Source organism: Pinus tabuliformis, chromosome 4_1 (genome assembly GCF_031772625.1).
Source record: "Pinus tabuliformis cultivar Carrire ecotype Pingquan chromosome 4_1, CPIR1, whole genome shotgun sequence".
Lineage (NCBI taxonomy): Eukaryota > Viridiplantae > Streptophyta > Pinopsida > Pinales > Pinaceae > Pinus > Pinus tabuliformis.
In genome coordinates, this window is record NC_142303.1 from 786,649,363 (window position 1) to 786,676,948 (window position 27,586).

At 39.0% G+C, this 27,586-nt stretch overlaps 1 protein-coding gene across 1 annotated transcript in view; it reads right to left on the minus strand.

The window, feature by feature from the left end:
• ABCG7 (ABC-2 type transporter family protein) overlaps window positions 1-27,586 on the minus strand; it is a 162,966-nt gene that overhangs the window by 117,819 nt on the left and 17,561 nt on the right. Inside the window, exons 2-3 of the mRNA XM_089420375.1 lie at window positions 14,713-14,903; window positions 14,456-14,606 (exon numbers count right to left, since the gene is read on the minus strand). Of these exons, the coding sequence (XP_089276501.1) occupies window positions 14,456-14,606; window positions 14,713-14,903 (342 nt within the window). The remainder of the gene's footprint in view (window positions 1-14,455; window positions 14,607-14,712; window positions 14,904-27,586) is intronic.

Sequence of the window (27,586 nt, forward strand, 5' to 3'; positions counted from 1 at the left end):
TTCCCTTTTCAGTGGGAGCTGCAATAGGAACTTGGGAAAGTTCCGGGAGCTTTGAAGACTATTTTTTTTGGAGTTTCGGCGTTCCCTGGGGTTGGGGAATACAAAGTCTGTAGAGAAATACACTGAACTGCCCACAAAACATGAGCCTAAGTTGAAATCTTCACAGGAAGAAAGGCCAAAGACATCCTTAACACCGATATCCTTAATTGAGAAACTGGAGCAATTTCTCGATGGTTTAAAGAAGCGTGTGGCACCTCGATGTAAGGGCGATATCTGGGATGTCATGCTGATGAGTATTTCTTTTGTTGTTTATGTATAAGATTGTGTGTGCAAATTATATGTGGCAGTCAATGCTTAAACATTAGAGTTGCTTTACTTTTTCTCTTAAGAATAACTAGAGAAACATATATAAAACTCTTCTTTTGTATTTTTAAGCCAGATTGTTTCAAAGACTCGTCATGTGTCATAATGAACTTGATATTTTAATATTTTATATATATAAAAGGGAGAGACTCAAGGAGAGAGGCACCCAAATAATATATTTATATATAAGAGAGATGATATATTTATTATCTATATATTTAAAATGATTTTAATATTTGAATATTTTGATTATTATATAAATTATATAATTAAAAAAATATTTTTAATTTCTTTATTATATAATATTACCGCTCCCGATTAGCCATTTCCTGTAAATTTTGGGGAAACCTCTAGCCGTTCCCAACACCCATACCCAAGTTCCCAACGTTCCGACATTCCAGAAACTCATGCAACATAGAAAATATCTATATTTATTGTTTTGATTATTGTGCATTGTTGAATCGTGTTGTTTATTGTTGATGAATATTTATATTTATCTGATGCTAATGATAATTAATGCTCTATGAAAAAAAAATAACTAATTGTAAGTGAAATACGGATTCACCCCCCTCTCAGTAATTCCAACACTATGTCTTCCTTGTATACAAGAAGCTCATTGTAGAACATTAAAGTAATTTCGCATGTAAAACCATGCACATGGTCTAGGGCACTAGTAACATTACTTCCATCAAACTTACACAACCACTCTAGGTGCTTGTCAAGTAATTAGTAGATGGGATCGAGGTATGCATCAAAGTTCAATGGTTTGAATAAAAGAGACTTGTGATAATCAGTACCATCTTGATCTCTTTACCCATGGCATTCTTCATAGAGCCCTTTTATCCTGGTGGGGAATCTCCATGAATGCAAGACATCCTGTGAATTTATACATATCAATTATGCAGGAGTCGCCAAGGTGAATTTAATGATGCCTTGGTAGATGCTTGCTTCACCTTACAAGCATTGATTTTGAAGTTCAATGAAGAACTAGGGCTTTGTTCTTCAAATGGAGTCACCAGAAGAGGGTGTATATGGTTGTTAAAAGGATGACCTCTTCAAATATTATACCAAGGAGGCAGACTTGCTTCCTCCCAGGCAACGGCACCAAAAATATTGTTGCACAAACTAGAAAGCCTTGTAAAGAGGAAAAAGCTAGAGGGCACAAAAACACTTGGGCTAAAGGCCCACTGTCACCATAGCCCAAGTCCCCTACTCTTCTCGGATTTTCACTGACGGGAGGAGTCCCAGCATGACTCACTTGTGATAGATATGTAACTATCGTAGTTTTAAGTGAGGGAAAGTAATTCATTCAGCGGAAAGGTTAAATAAATGTGCAAGCTTTGGCAAAAGCTAGTAAGACTTTCCACGAAAAAACCCTTGAACAGAAGGCTACACAAGACCTAGGGTTGAGATATTTAGCAAGATATGAGCTCATCCAACATCAAGGTAGATAGGAGAAAAGACAATTAATGATTTACTCCAATGAATACTAAACCAAATGCCTTAAAAAAAATCCCCAAGTTAAAGGATTAGCTTCTAAGGTTCCCTCTTGGAGTGATACTTAGGACATCAAATTTCCGGAGATTCCACCGTGGGAAATCCACCAAAACTTGAGGATCACTAGAGGAGACATGAAGGAAGAGTTTTGTCCAAGCGAAATTCAAAACGCCTTCCTCTAATGGATTTCGCACCGAGCCCTAGGGAGGCCTTCTTATCCTTAAAGGGACGAGGAAAAGAGGTGAAAAGAAGGTGAAATTGGGAGAATTGAAGTGAAAGATAACCTTAATATGGCAACTCGCTCTTCAAAGAGACCTAGAAGAAATTTCGCTACACTTAATGGCAGCAACAACAACTTCTAGATATTTACACTTCAATGGCAATAGTTTATGGAGTTTCAAGGAACATTCGTTCATTCATTGTCGATGAGTAATACATGCAAAATTTCCCAATAGTCACAATTTCTATGCAATATTTCATCAATTAGTGCACATTTATAACCATGATACAATATTCCATGCAATAGACATTAATCAAAATAAAAAATACAGCATTAAATAGCATTTACAAGACAATGAAGAACATATCCATCCATCAACATGCCAAAAAGAAGCTCCAAGAGAGATAGCAAAATTAACCAAACATCAAAATTCATCCAACTCGTCCAAATTCATCCTCAAATTGCACGTCCATCAAGAAGAGATATCGAAAATCCAAAGTGTGATGATAGGGAAAGACCAGCTCTCTCCTATTTATACAAGAGTTAAGAGTTCAAATTATAAAAGATAAAGCCCCTCCCATGCCTAAAATGTCAAGTAACCCACCCATGGTTACAAGCCAACCGTGATAGCTCAAGAAATAAATCGAATTAGCCCTCTTAAGCCCACACAAGGTTGATGTGGAGGCCTAGAAGAGCAGCATTGAGGCCTCATGTGCTAAGGATGAGAATGAGGACCTCAAAAACGACGATGAAGAGGGGGGTTCCCTCCATATGCTGCAAAACACCTCCAAACCCCTATTTGGGCTTTATGGGCTCCAAATGGGTCTCATGGGTCTCTAAGTGGCTCATAATCAAGTTGATGCTCCATCAATGAGGGCTAGAAGATGACACATGCCCTCCCATGTCTCCCTAGGAAAGACATAACCTCCTTTGGGCCCTGGATCAACTGCCAAGTGTCAGGTGCAATGTGTAGCCGGCTAGGAAACGTGGTCCAAGTGTATCATCATCTCTGAATAACTGGGGCACGAGCAAGCAAGTGGTGGTGCTGAAGTAGCCCATGGTGTGGCAATCAATGCTCTGCATGGTTGGAGGCCCATGGCTCTCAATGCTCACCCTACAAATACCATTGTGATCCTCTAGAAGGCCTAGATCCTGTATAGGGAGGCCAAGTCCAAGATGAAATCCCACCTGCAATCCTGTATAAGATCCAATGTGTCTCCTCACCTTCTAATACAAGATTCATTAGTGTAATTGAGTAAATAAGTTTGCTAATCAAGGGCAGAAATGTTCACTTGATAGTGGGTTTCTCTTCCAAATTTGGGGCTTTAGACATGTAGTAGTGTTACCTCCCTCGGCTAGAGAGGTTGATGAAGGACCCTAATAGGTGGTTCCAACCTCTAAGGGAATGACAAGTCCAAGATATACGCATCAAGTGGCAGGTGTCATTTTACTGCTCGAAGCTCAAAGGGATGAGAGCATGATGTGTAATATATAGCAGTGATTACCCCCTTATGGGGGGGCAGTTTATCACCCACTCGGGGTTGGGACATTCATGGGTTCCTTAATGATGCAAGGGGCACTCATAGGGGCCCTAGGAACCAGGGTGATGGCCATATTGATAGCGGGTAGAGCTTGTGTTTGGCTTTGACCCACGTGCTAAATTTTATTGTCCCGACCATCTTTTGCGTTTTGTGGTACATTTCCATTAAATATGTCGCAATATTATGCTTTTATTTTTATTTTTTTAGCTGCATTAACCTCTGAGGCGTCGTTCCTGGCCTGACCCAAGGTGTGGGCAAAGGGGAAGGGGAGGCTAACACCTTGTTAACCCAATGGACAAATGTGGACCCAGATGGGGAATATGTGAAAAAGGATTGTATTGAGTGGAGGGGAGTGATATATATGGTGTCAAGAAGCGGGACCGCAACCAAAATCTAGGTTTCCCACATAGAGCCACTCCTAGAGAAAATAGCCAATAAAGGAGATCCCATAGGACTAAGATACAGAATTAACCCCCCAGTTGAGGTAACGGAACAAGAGTACAGTTGAAGCCCTTCATTCTTCCAATTTACCCAATAGTCCATGCCCAAGTGTGCCCAAGAAAAGCAAGCATAAACACCCAATTACATGATGAAAAATCATACCTTCGGGGTTGGATGGCCCACCTTCAAACACACGATCATGACAAATGAGCGAGGGTACACAACAGTTGGCTCGGGTGGTGGAGAATGGTAGCACATCATAGCTATCAGGTGGTTGCAAAGGGTTGTTGGCTGCCGATTGAAGACAAATGTAGGAGAAATTTTCTCCTATAGGGGTCACCCATAGGAGGTGGGTAACAAGGCCCCAATTAAGTTGCCTAGCCCATGATGAAACCACCTGCCAATGACGCATAAGATATAATGTGTCTACTCACCTTCAAGTACAATAATTCATTAGTGTATCTAAGTGAATTAAGCTTGTTAGTCAAGGGCACAAATGAGACTTTATATTGGGTTTCCCTTCCAAATTTGGGGCTTTGAGCATGTAATGGAGTTACCTCCCTACATAGGAGTGGTTAATAAACAACCCTATTAGGTGTTCCCAACCCCTAAAGGGCAGGACATGTCCAAGGTACATCCTTCAAGGGGTACGTGTCATGTAGATAATGATGAGGTGGATTGGGACGCAAGGGTCTCAAGGCCAAATGCCATGGTCTCAAAGTTGGTAAGGATGAGGGATGCCCACATATTTGGGTGCATGGTTGTAGGAAGGAGCAATCGTGCTGCATGAGTTACCCCAGCCTTTGTTTTTCCACCCTTATTCACTTTTTCCTTTTATTGGTTTTTATTTTATTTTATTGCATTGCTCGGGGCTCCAGGGGATGAGAGCATGTTGTGTATGATATAGTAGTAATTACCCCATTAAGGTGGGGTTGTTCATCGCCCACCAAGGGTTGGGACATGTATGGGTTCCTTAACGATGTAGGGGGAACTCCTAGGGGCCCTAGGGACTAGGGTGATGGCCATGATGATAAGGGGTAGAGCTCATGTTTGGATTTTGCCCACCTATTAAATTTTATTGTCTCAACCATATTTTGCATTTTGTGGTATTATTTCCTTTTGTACGTGGCCATGATATGCTTTTATCCTTTTTTTTAGCAACATCAACCTCCGAGGCATTGTCCCAGCCTCAATCCAGATATGTGGGCAAGGGGAGGGGGGAGTCCCAAAGCCTTGTGGACCCACAGAGGGAAGATAGTGAAATAGGGCACATAATGTGTGGAGGGGAGTGAAAAATGTGGAACGAGAAAACAAGACCGCGCTACCAAAATCAGGGTTTCCCAAGTAGTGCCCGTCCTAAAGCTATAAGCCAGTAGGGGAAATCCCACATGACTAGGGTTGTGGATTAACCCCCCATTTAAGGTGAGGGAACAAGAGTACAGTCGAAACCCTTCCTTCTTCCTGTTATCACCCCAAGAAACTCACCTAGGTTGCATATCGGTGATGCTCGGGAACATTACAAATTCAACCAAATATAGTGGATAAATGATGGATGAATGAAACAAATGCTGCATATTCAAGCCAGATATCCACTTCTACTATGATTGACCCCAGACATGGGTGAACACCCCCAGACTACAAGGCTTTTAACCACCTATTACTCACAGTTTGAGGATATGGTGATAATGGAGAAGACTGACCACACCAGCAGATGCACAGGACCCTGTGATGGCCGGCTGCAACCAGTTAAGAGGTCTGTAAATCTAGTTTCTAATGCACAGACATGATGACAGCTCTCTATGCATTAAACAACAGAAACCTGCACACATGTTCTATGATACATGCTAAATCCTAACACAGAGGTGGGATGACAGCCCCTCTGATGCTAAACATTCACAGCAATAGAACAAATGCAAACAGGCACAGCATCGAACAAGAAAGAGAAGTGGAAAGTGAGCAATTAACAGCAAAAGAAGCTTGTATTAGCTGGAAATGAAGACCAGACGCTGCAGGTTAAAAAGTAGTTACAGTCTCCAGAAGTTGAACCTTACAACAGAGTCACCTTCATCTAACACTCATCCCTCGATTACATCTCTGCTCTGGGTATATATGGTGTTACATTACAAAATATCTCTGCTACCCATGCGTGGAGGAGCCCATAAATGGTCACCAACCGCATTTACATTTAGAAATCAGCCTCTGATACAAATCTGGCTGTGTTTAAATGGACTTGACCTTCTCTGGTGCTCTGCGGTCCTCCTTTGAGCAGGTGGCGTGAAATACAAATGAAACCATAACCATTTGAGTGCCCTGAACTGATCAGCAGTGTCCTGCTTCCTTCTCGGCCATACTGTGAATTAATTGCAGCCGCTGAACATTAAAACGGCTCCATCATGACTGTTTTGCTTATAAACAGTGAAACGCTGCCAAACTGCTCATTCCCGCCCATTAATGCTTCACTTGGACTTCAAAAGGTTCATTCATGGCTTAATCATTTATCGGGTCCGTCATTTGGGCTGCGATGCATACCTCAAGCTGGTCGATCCTCTGTTTCTTGAAAATATATAAAAACGCTGAAAAAACACAAAGAAATGCCTCCGCCAGAACTGATAATATATATGTTTTAGTTCTCGAACCCTTTCGGGTCCGGGCTTCATTGCAATCGGCACTCGCCCATGCTTCCTTTATATTTCCATTATACATTGAAAACGCACGAAATACATTGAAAAAGGCCCTTGCGCGAACTTGAAATTTTATAAAGAACCACTCATAATGTTGTCGGATCCGACCCATCGGATCGGAGGCATGCTATATGTAAAGGCCCCGCCCATTTGAAAACGCCGATAGCGATATCACCGAGGACCCGATATTTTATCAAGAATAACTTATAGCGTCGTCAGGTCCGGGCTTATCGCATCGCAAACAAAACCATTGAAAAGGCCTTGCCCCCATTGTAAGTCCTCCTTTGCGATACGCCGATGCGATATCGGCGAAGTCTCCTTTGTCGTTGCCAGTGCCCGCCTCTTCCGACTGCGATATGCCGACGCGATCTGGACCGTTGATCGGCCAGATCCAACGGCTGATATGATTTCGGACCTCCAAGCCTGCTTTTTCGAGTTTTTTATGGTCTTGGAGCATTTTTAGGCTTCCGATAGTGTATTTCCGCCCCTCTGAGGGCTTTCCTCTTTCAACTTTTTCATTCGGTGGAAGGTTTTAAGAGGATTTTGAAGGCTTTTGAGGCACTTTGCATCCATTTTTGGGCATCCTTCTGTGCGCAAACAACCCAATCAAGACTACTTTTGATCCTCAAATGTTGGATTATGTAGCAGAGCTAACACTTCCAAGTTACCCAATAACCCATACCTAGTTGTACCCAAGAAAAACAAGCATAAGCACTTGATTGCACAATGAAATATATACCTTTAGGATTGGATGGCCCATCTTCAAACATATGCTCTTGACAGATGGGCGAGGGGACATATGACTGGCTCAGGGAGCAGCGGTCAACAAGCACAATGTCAGCTACACTAGTGGTTATCGGGGTGTTGGTTGTCGGATGAAGACAAATCTAGGAGAAAAAGTCTCCTATGGGGTCACCCACAAGTGGTGGGTAACACTCCCCAAACAAGGAAATTGCTAGGGTTTAAAAGTGGATGCCCTAGTCATCCCCCCTTACTTCAACAAGGTCGTTCGCATTATTTTTGCCCTAAAAGACTCCATTTTCCAATTTAGAACAAAACACTAATCATAGTAGTGTTGATCAAAACTCCTTTAATAAATTTGTCTTTTTTCTTTCAAATTCCTAAATATTTAGGATTAGGGCTAGGGTATTATGTGAAATATTGCCAAAAAGATGACTTATGCTTTGATGTTTTATTGCTCTTAATGTAGGAAATACATTAACAAATATACTAGAGAAAAATCTAGCATTCCTACATGTTAAACCTCACCTTTTAAGGCTGACAGCATCATCCTTTTGTTGGTTATACATAATTTCAGCCATGAAACTCCATTATAAACCCTAGATCCTTGGTTTCTGTTGCCTCAAAATCTAGTAGGTCTTGTGAGGGGAGCTAACAAGGCAAAAATTACACTAAGGGACAACAATGAGGTGTAGCCCACTATCACCACAACCACTACCTCCTGCTCTTTTGTGAACTTTCAAAGAAATTTTTTGACAAATCTTTTTGGAAAAAGTCTACAGAGGTTGTGAAAATTGGTGAGCCTCTTGTTAAGGTGTTATGTGTGTTGGATTGGGAAAATTTGGCCATGGGCTACAACTATGAGGTTATGGATCAACAAAGCAGGAGATACAGGCAACCAATAAAGATAAAGTAGGTAAATATGGGTCGATTTAAGAGATCATTGACAACATATGGAACAATCAACTCCATCATTCAATACATGCAACCGATTATTTCCTAAACCCAAAGTATCATTATATAGCTCAGCTAGGAGAAGATCAGACTGGGAAGGTCAAAGACGGGTTGTATAAGTGTTTGGAGTGCATGACCCCTATCATCTAATGAGTTTGAGTAGTTGGAAATACATAGAGAGATCATTGTTTTCACTATGGCCTCAAGTACCTTTGGCAAAGATGCCAAGAGATGTGGATCAACTAGGTAAGAAATTCCAATTTGCTTTTTTTTAAGTTCAATTGTTCACAATTCAAACTGTAAGTACTTGTTTTTTTAACCAAACTTAGAATCTAAATTTTTGTACAATGAACCAACTAAAGTCATTGTCTTTACAGCACATTGGTGGGAGTCATTTCGTAGCCAATGTCCTCAATTGCAAAAGTTTGTAGTTAAAGTCCTTAGCCAAACTTGTTGTGCTTCTGGTTGTGAGCACAATTGGTCTATTTCTAAGCGGATTCACAAGAAGAAGAGAAACCTTTTGGAACAAAAATAGTTAAATGATCTCGTCTTCATGCAATACAACCTTCAACTAAGGCACAACCAGTTGATGAAAAAAAGACCTAATCTAAATCCCATCGTGTTGAAGGATATTAATCCAACATCAAAATGGGTGGAGGAGACTCAACCAACTGAGTTTGATCCTGATTTTGATATTGATGCCATGGAGTTAGGGAAGTTGATCCCAATGTAGATCTGGTAGTGCTAGTGGAACCAGAACCAATAGCTTAATTGCAAAGGAAAACAACTAATGGGAAGTGTTACTGCTCAAACTAGCAAGGGGGCTAAAAGGGACTCCTAAAGGGACAATTGCTAGATCAAGGGAAACAATGGAGATTTAGCCCACTGTCACCTCAGCTAAGACTCCCTACTCTTTTCAAACTTTCACCGATGGGAAGAGACCCGGTATATGGAAAGTCACTTGTGAAGGATGAATCAACAAATGGATGTGAAGTGACCTTAATGATCCTTTTCCTAGAAGGAGGTTAAGAATGGAGCTTGCTTGCTCTTCAAGCAAGGTACTAAGATTTCTAGGAGAAGGAGGTGAGAATTCAAGGGTTAGGTTTAAGAAAGATGCCTTATAAAGGAGTTTCCCAATCCTTAAAATCCTTATTGAACTTGGTTTCCCAAGTGGTTCTTGAAGAATCAACTTTTCAAAGGTATGGGACCACACGGGACCAAGCGGACCCAACGTAGGTTAAGGGGAGGGAGTTTAGCAACCAATAATGATCTTAACTCAAATAAAGAAGGGGAAACGATCAAAACAAGAGTTTTCAGTTAGAGGTGTCAAATTGATCCTATGAGGTACTAGCCTAGGGAACACCAAGGCAAAGTTTGATCTCATAGCTAGGGCTTGTGATAGATCATACTCCCATTGTCAGAATTTCTTCAGATTTGGAGGAGACCTTGAGGACACACCTACGCAGTAGAGGCTAGGAGATCAAACTTTTTCAATGGCTACTTTGTCAAGAAAGTGATGCCCTAGGTGGCCCAGCGTGGCTAGACCTAGAAAGGAGGGGAAACAAGGTGAAGAAAAAGGTTTTGAGGTGATCACCTTATGGTGGATTAGTGCCTAATTCCTTTTGGGGATATGGAGTCAGGAAGAATTGTGAAGAAGGATCTCGTTTCTAACTCAAAAAGGCTCTAAGGGCAACTTCGTCCAATGTTAAGGCAGAAAAGGAAAGTAACCTTAAAGCATTTATACTTCGTTTGCAAATGAAGATGCCTTATCAAGATACCTTTGATCTCTGAGACAATTTATTAAAAAAACATGGCCCATACATAGAGATATGCTATATAGAAACATAATTCCATTATGAAGCAGTAAATGCATGCAGAAATTAGCCCTAAAATAGTGAAAATCTCATGATCAATGTATGTGACAAAGTAAAAGAAAATAGCATCAATATCATACTTACATGTAAGAGAATATATCCAACCATCAATAAATTTTCCAACAAAGAAGCTCCAAGACAAACATCAAAATTCATGCATGCTCCAATTTATCCTCCAAGAAAGAAATGCGAAATTCTCAAGAGAGAGAATGATCTAATCCAAGTGATGATCCAAAATGAATTCATGTCTCTCCTATTTATACACTCATTAAGAGTTCGAATTACCTAATTTGAGCCTACATTAGCCCATCAACTAAAATAATGTGCAAATAACACTCTTTTGGTGACAAGCCCACCAAACTAACTCATAAGCAGAATAGCAAGCCTCCCAAGAGGTTGAATAATCAATAATGCATGTCGTTGGGCTCTCTCAGAGGCCTAATGAAGTCCATAAGTGCCAAAATGATGAATTGGACTTCCAAAAGAAATGGACAAGTGGTTGGCCGCTTGTTCTCCACATAATAAACCTATGATGCTCCCAATGGTTGTGAGGGCACACAAGTGACCTCATGGGTCTCCAAGTAAGTCGAAGATGCCTGTAGACTATCTGTAAGGGCTCAGATGATGGTATAAGTGATGCCACATCAGCATAAAAGTCATGGGTCATCTGCCAAGTGCATGGTACAACTGTGGGGTTGGCTGGGTAAAGGTGAACCATGTGCATCTTCCTCGTCCAATAGGTGAATCTCGAGCAATCTATGAACATCTTTGGGGATCCATGGAGTGTTGTCTACTGTTGTGGAGGCCCATGGCTCTCAACACACACCCTACATGTGCCAATGTAGCCCTCTAGAGGGTTAGGACCTCGTATAGAGAGACCAAACCCAACATAGGGACCATCTGCAATCCTGCATAAGATCCAATGCATCCCCTAGCCTTCCAATACAAGAAGTCATCAAGCAAATCGAGTAAAAGAGATTATAAATCATGGACAACAGGTGGGGACTTCATAATGGCATGCCCCTCCATAATGGGCTTTGGCATGTGCTAATGTCTCCAGGGTCCAAATGGGGTTAACCAAGTATCCCATTAAGTGGTTTCTACTTCTAAAAGGGATCATATGTCCAAGGTACATCCTTTAAAAGGTGGTGACATGTGGGAAATAGATGAATGGATTAGGGAATGAAAAGGAGCAGCCCTGGGCCACATGTTGGGGTACAAGGGTAGCTAGAAAAAGAGAAGTCCACACTTAGGTATATAATGTATAGGAGAGAGCAATTGTGGTACATGAGGTGCCCCAACCTTGATTTTTCCACCCTTCTTTATATGCCTTTTGCCTTTTATGATTTTTCTTTAATTAACTGCTCAGGGCTCAAACGGGTAAGAGCATGATGTGTGAGATATAGCAGTGGATAACCCCTTTTAAGGTAGGGCAGTTCATTACCCACCAGAGGTTTGGACAATCATGGGTTCCTAAATGATAAAGGAGGCTCATCTAGGGCCTATAGGAACCAGAGTGATGGCCATGATGATGGGGTAGAGCTCATGTATTGGCTTTTGCCCGCGTGGTAAATGTGTTTGTCCCGACCATCTTTTGCATTTTGTGGTACATTTTCCTGTTGAATGTGGCCAATTATTCTTTTACCTTTTTTTTTTAGCTACATCAACCTCTGGGGCATCATTTCAGGCCTGACCCAAGGTGTGGGCAAGAGGAAAGGGAAAGCTAGCCCTACGTGGACCCAATGGAGGAATGTGGGCCCAAGTGGGAAAAAATGATGAATGGGGTTATAATGAGTGGAAAGGGGGAAATATATGTGGATGAGGGAGCAGGACCACACAACCAAAATCAGGGTTTCCCATGAAGCACCATCCCTAAAGCCAAAGGGTCAGTAAAAGAGATCCCGCGGGACTAGAATCCAAGGTTAACATCCAAAAGGGGTCTAGGGGCAAAGAGCACAGACCTAGCCCATTCTTTCCGTCGAATCCCCCCATTAATCTATGCCCAAGAGTGTCCATGATAAGAAAACTACAATACTCAATTACCAAATGACAAGGCATACCTTTAAGTTCGAAAGGCCCACCTTCAAACATACGATCATGGCAAATGGGTGAAGGACCACATGGCTAGCTCAGGTGGTGAAGAAGTGGCACAACGAGCTAGTTGGTGGCTGCAAGGGGTTGTTGGTTGCCGGTTGAGGACCATCTTGGAGAAAAAAAAATCCTAGGGATATCACCCACAAAATGGTGGGTAACAGGAAGCACTAGTCATCTAGCTCAACCAACTCATGCTTTTGTTAGGTCTAACTTTGCTACTGCTACTACTACTACTGAGCTTGCAAAGGAGTCTGAGGAGACCTCAAAATTTGAGCCAGATGACGTTTATGTAGCTGCTACCAATGATCCCATCTCTAGTAGTGGTGATGAGTTTGATGAGTGATCATGTTGATCACTGGTATGTAGACTTGTAGTAGCCCAATGGCACAATAACTTGTAGCATCGTTTTTGAATTCTAGAGGCCATTTAGAGCTTCATTGATTATGTATTTTATTGCTGATATGTATTGCACATGTTGCCATTTTGATCACTGATATGTAGACTTGTAATAGGCCAATAGCCCGATAGCTTGTAGTATTGTTTTTGGACTCTAGAGGCCATTTAGAGCCTCATTGATTATGTAGTTTGTTGCTGATATGTATTGCACTCAGTACCATTTTGATATATTCAGCCTTACATGGTATATAGATGAGAAAACTTTGCATATTTTGTCTCTAATTGTTTGGAATCATGGTTTTAAATCTTTAAAAAATCACTAAAAATTAATTATTTCATGTATTTTTTTAAAGACCGATTCATTGAGATCTGACCAATTAGGCCTTTCCGATTCTGGTTCAATAACCAATTTGATAGGTGCACCAAGTCCGTCCCGGTTTTTAAAACTATGCCTATAATTGGTCTAGGAATAGAGTACCTAAACTTTGGTGAACACTACTTAGGCCTTCTAGGCTCCACTGGTACTATATCCCAATCTTTATACCTCATTCAATCACCTTGAAACATTCTCAATGAACATGTTTTAGGTGATCTTTTCGGAAGCCTCCCTTCTGGTTGAATACCACTAAATAGCTAAAAAAAAGCTATTGAGGTGACAGTGACCGCTGATTTCTTGTTGCACTAAGGTCTAGATCTGCCTAGTGAGGCATTGCACTAGGCTTGCTAGATTTTGTGGCAACAGTGCCTATTCGGACTTTATTGTTGTTCACGTTACTTTGAGGTAAGATGTAAGTACCACTGTATTACCCTTCCACTTTTTGTTTTCCTCGATGTGAATATAAGAAGTATTTTTCAAAAATTAAACTGAAATGTTTATGTGAAGAAAGCTTTAAACGCCGTAGAAAGAACCCACAACAGTAGAAAGTTTACGAATTGTAAGCCATGTGCAATCCAAGATACTGTCAACATGTCAAACACGCACCCACTGAATAGAGCAGGTACCGCTTTCCAAATTGAATATGTACACAAGCATAAAAGCACTGAGCATGCAATCCGAAAATAATTAGAGGAGAGCATCTTGGGTCAAATTTGTAAATTCCTTGAAAGACCTTCATACAGCGTCAGTATTGAATCTTTTATAATGCAGGAAAAACAAGTTTACATGCATAGATACTCTGAAAAATCTAGAAAAGGCTTAACGCAAGGATAACTTATGTCGGTACATATATAGGCAACTAAGAAACCCAGCTCCCATTGTTCCTGTTGTTATATATAGACGACTTCTTATGTTGAATGCACTATGTATGATCATCGCTAGAGTGAATAGGCGCGATGAAACCAGCTGCTGACAAATAATGTAGGCCCATCTCAGCAACAATGCAACAGATGAACAAGGGCAACAATCATTGGAAGTATTCCACATTCAATTCATTAAAAGTTAAAACTGCCCGGTGTAATAATGATGTGTCTTTACAATAATGCTGTTTCTTTACTTAAATTCAATCTTCAAGGAATTTACTGAGAACATTTTATGTAGACCTCCAAGATCACTAACACATGCTGTCTGGTTTTAAAGAAACATGCATGGGATCAAATAAGAAGAATATATATGGCAATCAAATCAATGTGCCAAGCTTTGTCACAAAATCTTACCAGGCCTAAGCGAAAGATAAGATCATTCACATATTTTTCTCTATCTTCAGGAGTTAATACTTTAGAAAGCTGCAGCTCAACAGCTAGAGACAATGTTTCTCGGACTGTTAACTGAGAGAAGAAAAGGTCCTCCTGTCTTACAAAAGCTATCCTACAAAATGCGCAAAAAGAAACCACTATAATAGTTCAGCATTTAAAGCCAAATTTGACATACCAGTAAAGTCCATTCAGTAAAGAAGACAACTTCAGAAACTCACTTGGGTGAAACCATATAGAATGGACTGCCATTGACATATAGTTGGCCCGTGAGGTGTAACCGAGGTGATGCAGCAAGCTGGCCTGCTAGAACATTTAGCAATGTCGTCTTTCCAGATCCCGATGGCCCCATTATTGCCAGAAGTCGCCCTGCTTTTGCTTCACCGCTGACATTTGTGAGCAGAAATCTCGTCTGCAGAACACCAGAAAACATTCATTATTCTTCTTTCAAGTATATTCATGGACTATAATTAGAAACTTTTACAATCTGATAATTGCATGAAAGCTACATCACAAAAAGAAATCTTAAATAAACAAAGGCCACCAAAGTATTTCCACTGTTTGAGAAGATTCAAGCTTAATTTTCAACTTCGACATTGATTTTGAGAGCCTTTCTATTATAATCTAAGAGGTCTGATAACTCATAGGAAATTGGGATGTCATCCTATTCCTATCTGCAAGTCTAAAGGGCTCAGCAAAATTGGAAAACATCCTTAAGGCACCACTTTACCATAGATATCAATCTAAACCTGAATGAAAAACTATATAAAGCATTTCCCATAGTCTCCTAACTATGTCCCAGAAATTCAATAGAATAATAGGTCTTGTTACCCCTCACATATTGTATGAGGCTTGTTGAACACACATGCCAACTACCCCAAAATGCAAAGTACATGTCAGAAAATGAAAAAATTTCAAAGTCCTCATCATCATGCAGCTTCCAGATTGTCATTGTAGTTCCAAATTCTGCAGCCGTATGAGCCTTTATTGTAAAAATGATTCTAGAATGTCTATGAAGCAATGTAAAACATTTAGGTAAGCCTTTGATTCTTAGCAAAGAGTTTCACTATAGGGAGTTTTTTACCCTCCGCCAGTTATTCGCGTTTTCTAACCCTTATAATTGGCAGAATTTTTCTCCCACACATACCCCAAACCTAGAGTGGGGATTGATGGTAAGGTCTTAGGTGAGTCCTAGTGTTATCGAGTCTATGTATATTTATTATTACCATACTAGAGTTCTAGTGTTATCGAGTCTATGTATATTATCATACTAGATCATCTGTCAAGTGTCGCAAAATTTGGTTGCCTAGAGGTCATTTTTCCCCCTCTGATGGGATGTCTATGTAATATTTGATGTAAAAAAGTGTTGTCTATATAAGTTATAGGGGGTATGAGTACTTGATTTTAGACCTCAACTCCTATAATTTTTATCTAGACACACTTTGAGGGTGGAAAATATGTGTAAATCCCCTCTTGAGTCTTTTATTTTGTTTTCCAGTGAAAAGTGTCAAAATAATTAACTGGAAATTTGTCAAAAAAAATAAATGAGAGAAAATTAAATTCTCTCCAACTGGGAAAAATATTAAAAATCATTGAGGACCTTTCCTAAAAAGGAATCAAGTCAAAAATATGAGAAAGGTCTCATTTCCAAGGCAGAAAGTCCCTAAAAAAAAATCATTGGGCCAGAAAGAATTATTTCCTCAAGAGAAATCGAATTTTTGGTCCATGTGGTTATTTGAATGAGGGAATTTCGAGAATTTTATTTTGTGAAAATTCTCCAGTGGTCCAAAACCACCTAGAAGTCAAAGCTTGGTGCATCTAGCTCAGCAATCAAGGAATTCGATTTTTTGTGGAGATCTGTGCAAGAATAATCAAGGGATCGAATTATTTTGACAAGGATCAAGCCATGGATTAAGGGAACTAGTCGTTTTTCCACTTGGAGGGGTCTCATGCTCTCATTTTTTCTATATAAGGAAGTTATTTCCTCCTCATTTGAAAAATGAAAAAATTTGTACTTGAGCTCTCAATCAAGCTCTACTGCTGTAATATTTTCTCTAGAATAATAAAGAAGTCTTTTGGGTTTATTCATGGTGGTGTTCCTCTTCGGCATCATGTGGTAATATTTTTCTGAATCATGCTCTTAATACCCTATTGAATTAAATTTTATAAGTTAATTGTTGGATTAAGTATTTGCACATGTATCTTGCAATAGTTATTGGGTTTTAGAGAAGCATTCTAATTCAACTTATCTAGCAAGTATCTCTAGATTTTGAGAAATATTGTGTTATCTATGACTCTATTGATTTAATAACTTGATCTTGATTCTTAAGTGTGTAGAGACTCTATAGTATTCAAATCTTGGGTGTGAGGGGAAGTCTTCAGTTGGACCAACCAACTCCCAAGACAAGTAAGCTTAAGAGCCCACTTTGTTAAATTTCAAAACTTTTCTAACAATTTGTTTTGCAAAGATCTTGGCTATTGCTCACATATAAATTATAAAATTATTTCTCTCAACTATTTTGATTTATTTGTGCATTAACTGAATGGATCTGCTTACAAGAGCCATAATCATTGTAATTTTGTAAATTATTCTTGTAAATCATTTTCTCTATCCCTTGTACATATTTATCTATTTTCATATATAGCTATTAGGGTTTTTAGCTTGATTTTCTTGTAGATCTGAAGAGGACGTCTACAGTTTCTCTTTTAACTTGTTTTGCAGGTGGATATATCTCAAGATCACGAGAAATTGATTTTGTGAGGGTTCTAGCCCTCACCTAGCCTAGACGGCTAGGGTATTTAGGGTCAACGGAGCATTTCTTGAGGGTCATCTAGCTCTTATGCCTTCTTCTTCAAGGCCGCAAGGATCTAGGCCTCTTCTAGGCCACTCAAGGGGTTTGATCTACTCTTTTGTGGCCTCTCATCTCTTCAACAATTTTTTCTAAGGAGGTCGCACGAGTTTGAGGCCCTTATCTCGTTTCAAAACTTAATTTTTGCAACGGATTCACAATTAAAAAAAAAATTGTAAATAATTGTGTTCATTATTTCTCCATTTTCTCATCAAAGATCTAACTTGGGTTCAATTTTGTAGATTTGTAGACCTATTCGTGGCTCAATTTTTGATTTGTATGCCTTCCTTTGGCTAGCCGCTAGCATCATTAGCCATTTTAAGCCTGGCCGCAAACCTACTAGGTCTTGTACTTGCCGCTTCTAGTCTATTAGACTAACCTTTGGTGTTTGTAGGCTCATAATTATCATTTGAAAGGGTTTAATCACTTGTTTTGAAGCTAGTAACTAGCCCATTTGGATTGATCGTTGAAGGCTACCCTTTGAGGGTTAGCCGCAAGATTTTTGGAGTCCTTTTGGCCTAGCCGCAAGGTTTTTAAGGTTTGCTCCTAGCTCATTTGGCTTAAGGACTAACACTTGTTGTTTGCAGGGGTTCAACTCCTTTATTTGAAGGGTTTCTCATCGATTTTGTGGCTAGGGATTTGCCCTTCAAGGTTTCATCTTGACACATAAATTTTTGAAAGGAAGTTGCAGGCCTAAGAGGCCTTTTCCTCCAAACCATGAGCCTGATACGGAGGACGAATATCTCTAATCTAAAGCCATATTAATTTGAGAGTTTCTAACATTGATTTAAAATATTTCAAGGGCTTGAAAACATTTTTAATTCACCATATAAAATTTGCAACTTTTTCTAGCCTTTCTCTTGTGGAACCGTGAGCTTTGAGGTCTGAACCATCAAGGCTGTGGGGTTTTCTTCAGGTATGGTGCAAGTCGTTCTTCATTGGAGCTTGCTATCCATTGCCTTGTGCCTTCCTCTTTAGTGTTTGATAGCTTGAGGAGTGATTGTCGTTGTAGAAGTGTTACTATCTTTGTAATCTCCTCAAGTGTTGCAAGGGCCTTTTTCTCATTATCTTAAAGGGCTTCTTCCTCATTGTAATATTGATAATAAAATAGATCTTCTTGCTTGAAGGCAGCTTGCCATTCAATCCCACGGTATCCCCCTCCTTACTTAAAAGGGAGGAACCTTTGTTGGTTTCTCTTGTTTAGATTTAGATACTAACTCCTTTCTATTGCTCTCATTTGATTAGTTTAGAATTTCATTGAAATCATTAGTCTATTGCATATTCTCATTAAATAACTATTAGCAATCTCATCTGTCACTTGTGCGCACATCATTTAATTCTCAATTGTCTCTATGTTAAATCATATAAGTGAAGAACATTTTAATAAGCATTCTAACCAAAGGCATTTGATATTTTTGTCTTTGTTTCATTGAAGTAACCTTAAAGTGCTTCATTGGTTTACTATCGGAAATCTTATAATCTTGTGTTCTAAGTGATATTCATAAGTTTGCTTATAGATGGTTTTACATTTCCTACATTGAAGCGTATTGCCATTATTGTATCTCTTTGAAACTATTTAATATCATCATCATTTGCATTATCATTCTAATCTAGTTTTGCATTCCTAAAATACCTCCAAGCATAAGCTTGGTTAATAGAGAGTTAGGACCACCTTCTTCATATTCGATTTCAGAAGCTTGACCCTTAATCAACGATTAAAACAGGTGACTTTACAGTTCTCTTGTGGGCAATCCCTTGCAGGAACAGAGGCACTTGGGTCATTAGAAGTCCTGGTAGGTATCATTGTTTAAGACTTGCTTCAAAACAATTGAGAAGGAGGCTTTCACTTTAGCTTAGGCATTTAATTAAAATAAACCAAGATCTTGCATCCATCCATCATTTGATCATTGTAATTGGAATTGTGAGCTCAATCTATAATTGCAATATTTGCATCATTGTACTTGTCATCTCAAGTTTATTGTTTTTTTAGATATTATTTTTTTACTTGAAAGAACAAGTTTCTTTTCCTTGCAATTGTTCTCAAAAGATTTTATTGATCATATATCTAGTTATCTTGATCTATTGATTTCTCATACTAAAATTTTATCCTTATTTCTTATCTTATAGCTTGAAGCATTATATATCATTGTGCAAGTTCTTTAATCTATCTGAGCATTATTATCAAGGCACTGGTCTCTTATTTTTCATCTCAAAGTGTCATATTGATCTAATTAAGTCTATCTATCTCTCATTGCTCAATTTAATAACTCAAGTTGCCATCTAATCTTAATTCAAGTTACTAAGAAGTGATTCCTTGCCCTTAGATCTCCTAGACTTGTTGTTTCAACAAGTTCTTTCTTAGTATCAAGCGGGTAACTCAATTGGTTAATCTAAGAAATATGAAATCGTTGAAACATGAGAGTCCAAGATTCAAATCCCCCCTGTTGTGACTCGTGCAACGGGGAGGAGGACATATCCTATCCCCCCAGAGCTTTATTGGTAGATACATGTCAAGCAGGCTATTGAGTTCCACTAGGTTACAAAAAAAGGAATTATTTTACGTCCACAGGATCTTGGATAGACGGTAATTAGGTACTCTATTAAGGCACTCCTTGATGTGAAGTCACTGGTTTACCCCGCCCTGATTGGGCTGATATATTGGACATGATGAAGATGTAGCTCTACCAAGCTTACAAAAAAAAAACAAGTTCTTTCTTAGTTTTCCATCTTTTAGGGACTACCTGCCTTACCTTGCCTAGGAGAGAGCTTAAACAGAGTGCATAGGGAATAGGTGACAACCTGTACTCTTAGCGTTGTGCCATAAAGACTATACCTTGTGGGGATGGAAATGTTTCCCGCGTTTAGGTGTACATCTTAGACCTTAAATGTGTTTGCATCTTATATTTACAGAGAAACAAATTTATTTCCTTAAAAGACTGCAACTTGACCAACTTCATTCTTACATCCTTCAAGAGTATTGTTTCCATCTTATATGGAATATATACTATCATTGTCATAATGCTTCTTCCAAGAGCCTTTCAAAATGATGCCTCTTATAGGATCTTGATGATCCACCTTAGCAAAATCACTGCCTCTAACATAATGTTAGACAATGTATGGATGAACATTATGCAAAATGGTCCCAAGCTTCTTATTCTTGAAAGACTAGATGATTCCTACAAAGAAACTCAATCAAGCAGACTCTAAATCTTCTACTATCACATGCTTCTACCTATTCTAAAGGAAAGATCACCACATAGAACCTAATAGGAAGAATGCCTTCTTCAATAGTAAAGATCTTTAACATCTTCATTCCTTGGCTTCTTCTCATGTTCTCCCATTTCTTTAGTTGTGTGAGCTTCGTTTCTTTCCTTTCTCTTGTTGTTCTGCCTGTCTGGACTATCCCTCTTAAAGTGTCCATATTTATTGCATCCAAAGCATTGAACCTAAGAAATGTCTTGCTACTTCTTGGATTTTCCAAACTTTCCCTTCTTCAGTTTCTTGGTCCTTGCAATGAAGGCTTGAGATTGTTCATTTGATTCGATATCATCCTTTGCCTTGATTCTAGTTTCTTCTAGGATGCATTAAGCCCACAACTCATCAAAAGGAGTTGAATCTTTCTTAGAGTAGATGCTCATTGCAAAACTGCTCCATTCTGGTGCCAAAGCATTTAGTACATGGAAGGTCATCTCAGAATCAGAAATTGTCTCATTGAGCCCCTGCAATTGATCTCTTATTTGACAAATCTTCATTAGAAAGGAGGCCATGTATTCATCCTTTGATTTCTTCATCTTATATAGCTTATTTCTCAAAGACATCTTTTGTCCTAATGTACTTATAAAGTACAAGTTTACTAGCTTGTCATACATGGCCTTTTGTTAAACTTTGGTATGCTCTATGCTTCGAGCAATTTACTTCAATTTTTCATATTAGCCCAATGCCAATATTCAGATTAGCAATCACATCAGCATGATAGTAAAGTGCAGATAGAACATAAACATAAACAGTAGAAGACAAGCCAAGACAAGAGGACACAAGATGTGGCACCAGCCAGGGAAAAACCCCAATGTGGGGAAACCCTTGATCAATTCTTCTTATATTCTTCAATAGTTCAGTAGAGAGAGAGATAGTACAAATATACAAAACTGATATTTATGACAACAGTAGAAAGTCCATCATTCTGCTAATGATGACTGTTCAAAGATGCAGCCCTGAATCCAATCACAAAGAGTGTTGAAGCAAATCCTTTGAGGAGATCATCAAACTAATGGCCCTTCACATAACACTGATGCAACATTCCTTTGATTGCTAGCTGCTCCTGCAATTCTGGTTAGGGCACAATATGCAGCCCTAAACTCCCTTGATTGTGATGAATTGTTGATCTGATAAGGGCACCTGAAGTAGTCCTAAACTTCCTTCATAATCTCCAAATAGTCCTAAGAGAGCAGCTCTAAGAAACCCTTGCTATGATGCTATGGCTTGTGGCCTAGCACATAGCAACACTGTAGTAAATGTCCTCAAAACAGCATCAATATATATGAGCACCCAATCTGCATATGAAACTAGCCCTACATAGATCTGATCTAAGTCTGAGGGCAGACTTCTTCAACACACAGCCTCACCTTATGACTGTGGCTCTCATTCCTTGAAGGCAGACTTTAACCCATACCTGGAACAACCTCTATCATTGTGTTGTCACCTACAGCAATCTGACCATGATGCTTTTATGCTTCTTGTTGTGTTGGGGTTTCTTTTGGCTGCGGCTAAGGTCCCTCCTTTGCTGCGGCTAGGGTTCCCTTGCTGGCTATGGATAGTGACCCTAACGTCCCTTGCTGTGGATTAGGCCTGCGTATGATGCCTCCTTGACTGCGGCCAAATCTAGGCTTTGTTAACAGCTGCTAAGACTCTCCATCAACTGCGTATAAGTGTCTTCTTTGCTGCGGAATAAGGGCTTCACAAACTACGGCTAGGGCTTCATTTTGGGTTGTATATTAAGCCTTTTCTTGACATCGTATAGGAGCCTTTTTAGACTACGGATAGGTCTCCTCTTTGAGTTGTGTATAAGTCTCTCTTGACAGCGGATTAGGGCACCTTTAGGACATCGTATAGGGCTTCTCCTTATGATTGCGATTAGGGCTCTTTCCTTTAGACCTCTCTTTCCACCAAAACCCAAACGAGTGGAGAGAGATCACAAGAGATGAGTGTGTGTCAAATGACTTGAAGACTTCTTCTATTTGTAATGCAACGTTAAGTTTGAGCTGGGGTAATTTGCATGCTGCCGACCTTGACAAATTGTCAGATAACACAAATAAATTCATATATCCATAAATACATGTTAGAATCAGATGATCTTTAGATCAATCCTACACCTTTCGAAGAGAGGAATCCAAGAAAAATATCAGCTACCATAAATAAGATGACCCACATGGAGTTTGGCCTTAGTTACCAATTTTAACACCTTTGAAGTCTTCAAATTAGCAACAAAGGGAACTAGATGATCCTTAATGGATTCAACAATGATCCTTTGTGCCCTTACTTCTCCTTTCTTGTATTTTGATAGTTCTTGAGTCTTGTCTTTACTAGGTTTAGCTATTTCACTAAGGGCATATTCCATTACTTCATGTTTTGTAAGTGCTAGATCAATCTTTTTCTTCCATGCTAGGAAATTTGTTGAGCCAACGATCTTATTGCTTTCCTTGCAGAAAGAACCCATATGACCTTTAGATTCAGACATAGAGCAACAATATGATACTTACTTGTTAATTAAGAATCTTCTCTTCTATGATGATGTCTCCAACTATCTCAAGGCTTCCAAGATCTAAAAAGAGACTTCAATGATATCCTAGAAAGATGTCATCTAGGATACCTTCAGCAACAGCTTCAAAGAATGATGAATGATACCAAGATCCTTCAAGGATGTCTTCTAATGAGCCTTTGAATAGATCTCTTTCCAAGAGAGATCAACAATCTTCTTGAAATCTTCTTCTTCAGGCCCTCCTTTGATGAGAGTGTGATGTAGTCACCCTTCTTCTAGATCAATAGGTCTTCTCCTTCTTTCCTTGTGTCCTTCTAAAATGATTCCCCTTAGCAAACCCTTCTTGCTTCCACAAGATGATCCTTTTCAGTTGACTTCTTGTTCACCTTCGCTCTAGTTCCAAGTTGGAAAATGCAGTATCGCAACTTATTAATTCAGATTTTCCTTGTTCCTTAATACTTGCTTGTGAAAATTATTTATTTTATTGTGTTTATTTATTAGATATTTTCATTAAACAAATATCAAGATCAAAACAGTACAGACAATGGACACAAATATTAGGCTCCAAGGGGAAAACCTAGAAAAAACTCCTCTTCTTATAGAATCTGCTTCAAATGAGACAAAAAAGACCCAAACCCTAGACCAAGTCCTCCTCCAAGTACCAAGTCAACCCTTCCAATAGAATCAAATCACCATAGCTCAATCTTGCATCAACCAACTACTAGTTGCAACTTCGACCACAACATTGACCCTACAACTTCATCTTGCAACCTCGACCTCGTAGCTACTGCAGAAACCCTAATCAAATGTCTTCAAGAGATCCCTCTTTGAGCAACACAGATCCTCCCAAGGTCAACAAGGTCAAGACAAAATTTTCCCTCTCCTAGCGACTTAGTACTACAACTCGTCCTACTGCAACTTAGACCTACAATTTTGACCTTCCCGAAAGCTGCAATACCCTAATTTTTTGCATGTGTGAGAGATAAAGCCCAAAAGCAAGTTTTCTTCCTTCTTTTCTCCTTCTAGACCTTCACTCTTCTTTTCTTCTTACTTTCCAGCTACAGATCGAACTTCTTCTCTTGTGATCGGACTTGTGAGTGAGTGAGTGACAGATGAGGTCGAAACTGCACCTTCATATAGCCTTTCCAAGGGGTCGAATTCCCTTCTTCAGGCTGACTTGAAGTTGTTACGTCGATTTGTACTTTGGAGGTTTCTAAGACTTTCTAGACACAATAAATTATTTTACAAGTTACATCTTGCCCAGAAGGGTCTTATAAACATGATGATGACTCTCTTGACTCATGACAATATATCATATGACCTAACAAACCCTAGAAGCATGAAGAGCATGATTTTACCTAGAAGACCATCAATAATGAGCATGAAACCCATGCTTTAAAATAATAACTTTTTATTTTCTTCTTTTTGATTGTTACATAAGATACATATTGTAATGAGTAAAATAACAATTATGAACACCGAAACTAGTTACATTTCCAACACTCCCTCTTAACTTGAGAGGTATTCATAATTGTACAACCAGTACAACATCATTCTCAAACTAAAGAGTTCTCATAAGAAGAGTCAGATAGATAAGCCAACTATAAGCACCAACATTATAACTAGCATTGTCTTTGAGGCCTAACTAGACAAGCTCTACTTCATTCAAGAGCATTATGCTAAGGGGCTTTACATGTGATACCGCATTACCTCTATAAGGCACATAACCCATCCGAATGTTCACAAGGTATGTCCTTTTAGAACTATTCTAATCTTGGATTTTTAACCTCTAATCCTTAGAATATTGGTCCTCCTCGACCACTCTTATCTTGGATACATGTCTCATCCTCAAAGAGTGTGTCGGTACCTTTCCTTACTTGGATGCTCAATCCTCAAGGAAACCACATATGCTTATCCAATCCTCAAGGAAACCACAGATGCTTATCCAATCCTCCACCATTCTCACTCCAAGGCCTTCACTTAGACTTACGGTTGTTATTCCTAGTCAAGTGCATGACACATGAAGAAGACAACGCACATGTAATATTTTACCACCACTCCCTTTCAACCAGAGAGGATATACCTATTCCCTTTTGATTGAGGAATAGATCCTTGCACCCATTCAAGGAGACTCCTTTACTCCTTCTCAAATCCAGAGGAGATTCCAAACTTCCTTTCAATTTGGGAAGTCAACATCACAAGCCTTATAACTTGTCTTCATAAGAGTATCAGCTGCTTGTTCTTCATAGCTACATGGGTCCCTCTTTCCTTCGCATCTCTTGAATCGAGCTTGCTTCCTTCCAAGGTATCATGGATCCATCTTCACTCTTCAATCTTGTGACAGGATCCAAGTCATCTATCTTGCGCATCACTTTCATCTTGTCCTCATCTATGAAGGCATTAAATTGATCCTTTCCAAACTTCAAGTTGAAAATAGCTTCCTCAAGAAAGTGATCTTTGGTTGTTGTACAAACTTGACCTTCAGGCTAAGTTGCATCTTCTCCCAATCATAAAGCATTAATGATACATTTACTTTTCTCCCACTACTACCTTTTTAATCCAAAGATGAGCACATCTTGACTTTATAATTGACAAAATCATATGTTGATCTTGCCTCAACCTTCATCACACGTTCCTACAATATCCTTCCAGGTAACAAAACAATATGTTAACCAGATAACCAATAACAAACATATTAGACTTACCTTATCGTGATGACTTTCTCAACCAAGCATCAACATCGTCATGGTCATCTCCCCACAAAATTTCCTTCATGCATTAGAGTGCCCAAGGATCGAACTTGATTACCAAGTTACAATTTTTCTTTTCAGATACTATACTGGATGTTGATCACTATTCTATATAATCTAGCGAGAAAGTCTTAATCTTTTATTAATTCTAGGGCAAGTCAAATTCATCTTTGTAAACATCATCTATAGAAGAGTTATCAAGCATATTTTATGATCAACCTTCTTTTACAGGATTTTGTATGCATGAATCCTACCCAAGAATTACTTTGTATCCATGTTTTCATACAATAATCTAGCCATTAGACCTTAAATGAGATTGCATCTTATACTTGAAGAGAAACATATTTCTTTCCTTAAAACACTGCAACCTGACCAACGTCATTCCTTCATCCTTCAAGAGTATTGTTTCCAGATTATATGGAATATACACGATCCTTGTCATAATGCTTCTTCCAAGAGCCTTCCAAAATGATGGCTCTTATTGGACATTGATGATCCACCTTAGCAAAATAACTACCTTTAACAAAATGTTAGCCAATGTATGGATGAACATTGTACAAAATGGTCCCAAGCTTCTTATTCTTGAAAGACTGGATGATTCGTACAAAGCAACTCAATCAAGTAGACTCTAAATCTTCTACTATTACATGCTTCTATCTATGATGCTATGCAAAATCAAAAACTAAACAACAATACATGCTATTCTAAAGGAAAGATCACCACATAGAACCTGATAGGGAGGATGCCTTCTTTAGTAGTAAATATCTTTAACATCTTTCTTTGGCTTATTCTCAAGTTCTCCCATTTCTTCAGTTGTATGAGCTCCGCTCTTTCCTTTCTCTTGTTGTTCTGCTTGTTTGGATAGTCCCTCTCAATGTGTCCATGTCCATTGCATCCAAAGCATTAAACCTTGGACAAGTCTTGCTTCTTCTTGGACTTTCCAAACTTTCCCTTCTTCAACTTCTTGGTCCTTACAATGGAGGCTTCAGACAATTCATTTGATTAGATATCATCCTTTGCCTTGATTCTAGTTTCTTCCAAGATGCATTGAGCCAACTCATCAAAAGGAGTTGAATCTTTCTTAGAGTAGATGCTCATTGCAAAATTGTTCTATTATGGTGGCAAAGCATTTAGTACATAGCTGGTCATCTCAAAATCAAAAATTGTCTCCCCGAGCCACTGCAAACTAATCTCTTATTTGAGAAATATCCATTAGAAAGGAGGCCATGTCTTCAGCCTTTGATTTCTTCATCTTATATAGATTATTTCTCAAGGACAGCTTTTGTCCTGATGTACTTATAGGGTACAAGTTTACTAGCTTGGCACACATGGCCTTAGAAGTCTTCAAATTTGCAACAAAGCGAACTAGATGACCCTTAATGGATTCAACAATGATCCTTTATGCCCTTACTTTTCCTTTCTTGTATTTTTCTAGTTCTTGAGTCTTGTCTTTGCTAGTTTTAGCTATTTCACCGAGGATATATTCCATTACTTCATGTTTTGTAAGTGCTAGATCAATCCTTTTCTTCCATGCTAGGAAATTTTCTGATCCAACGAGCTTATTGCTTTCCTTACAGAAAGAACCCATATGACCTTTAGATTCAGACATAGAGAAACAATATGATACTTACTTGTTAATCAAGATTCTTCTCTACTCTGATGGTGTCTCCAACTATCTCAAGGATTCCAAGATCTAAAAAGTGACTTCAATGATATCTTAGAAAGATATCTTCTATGATAC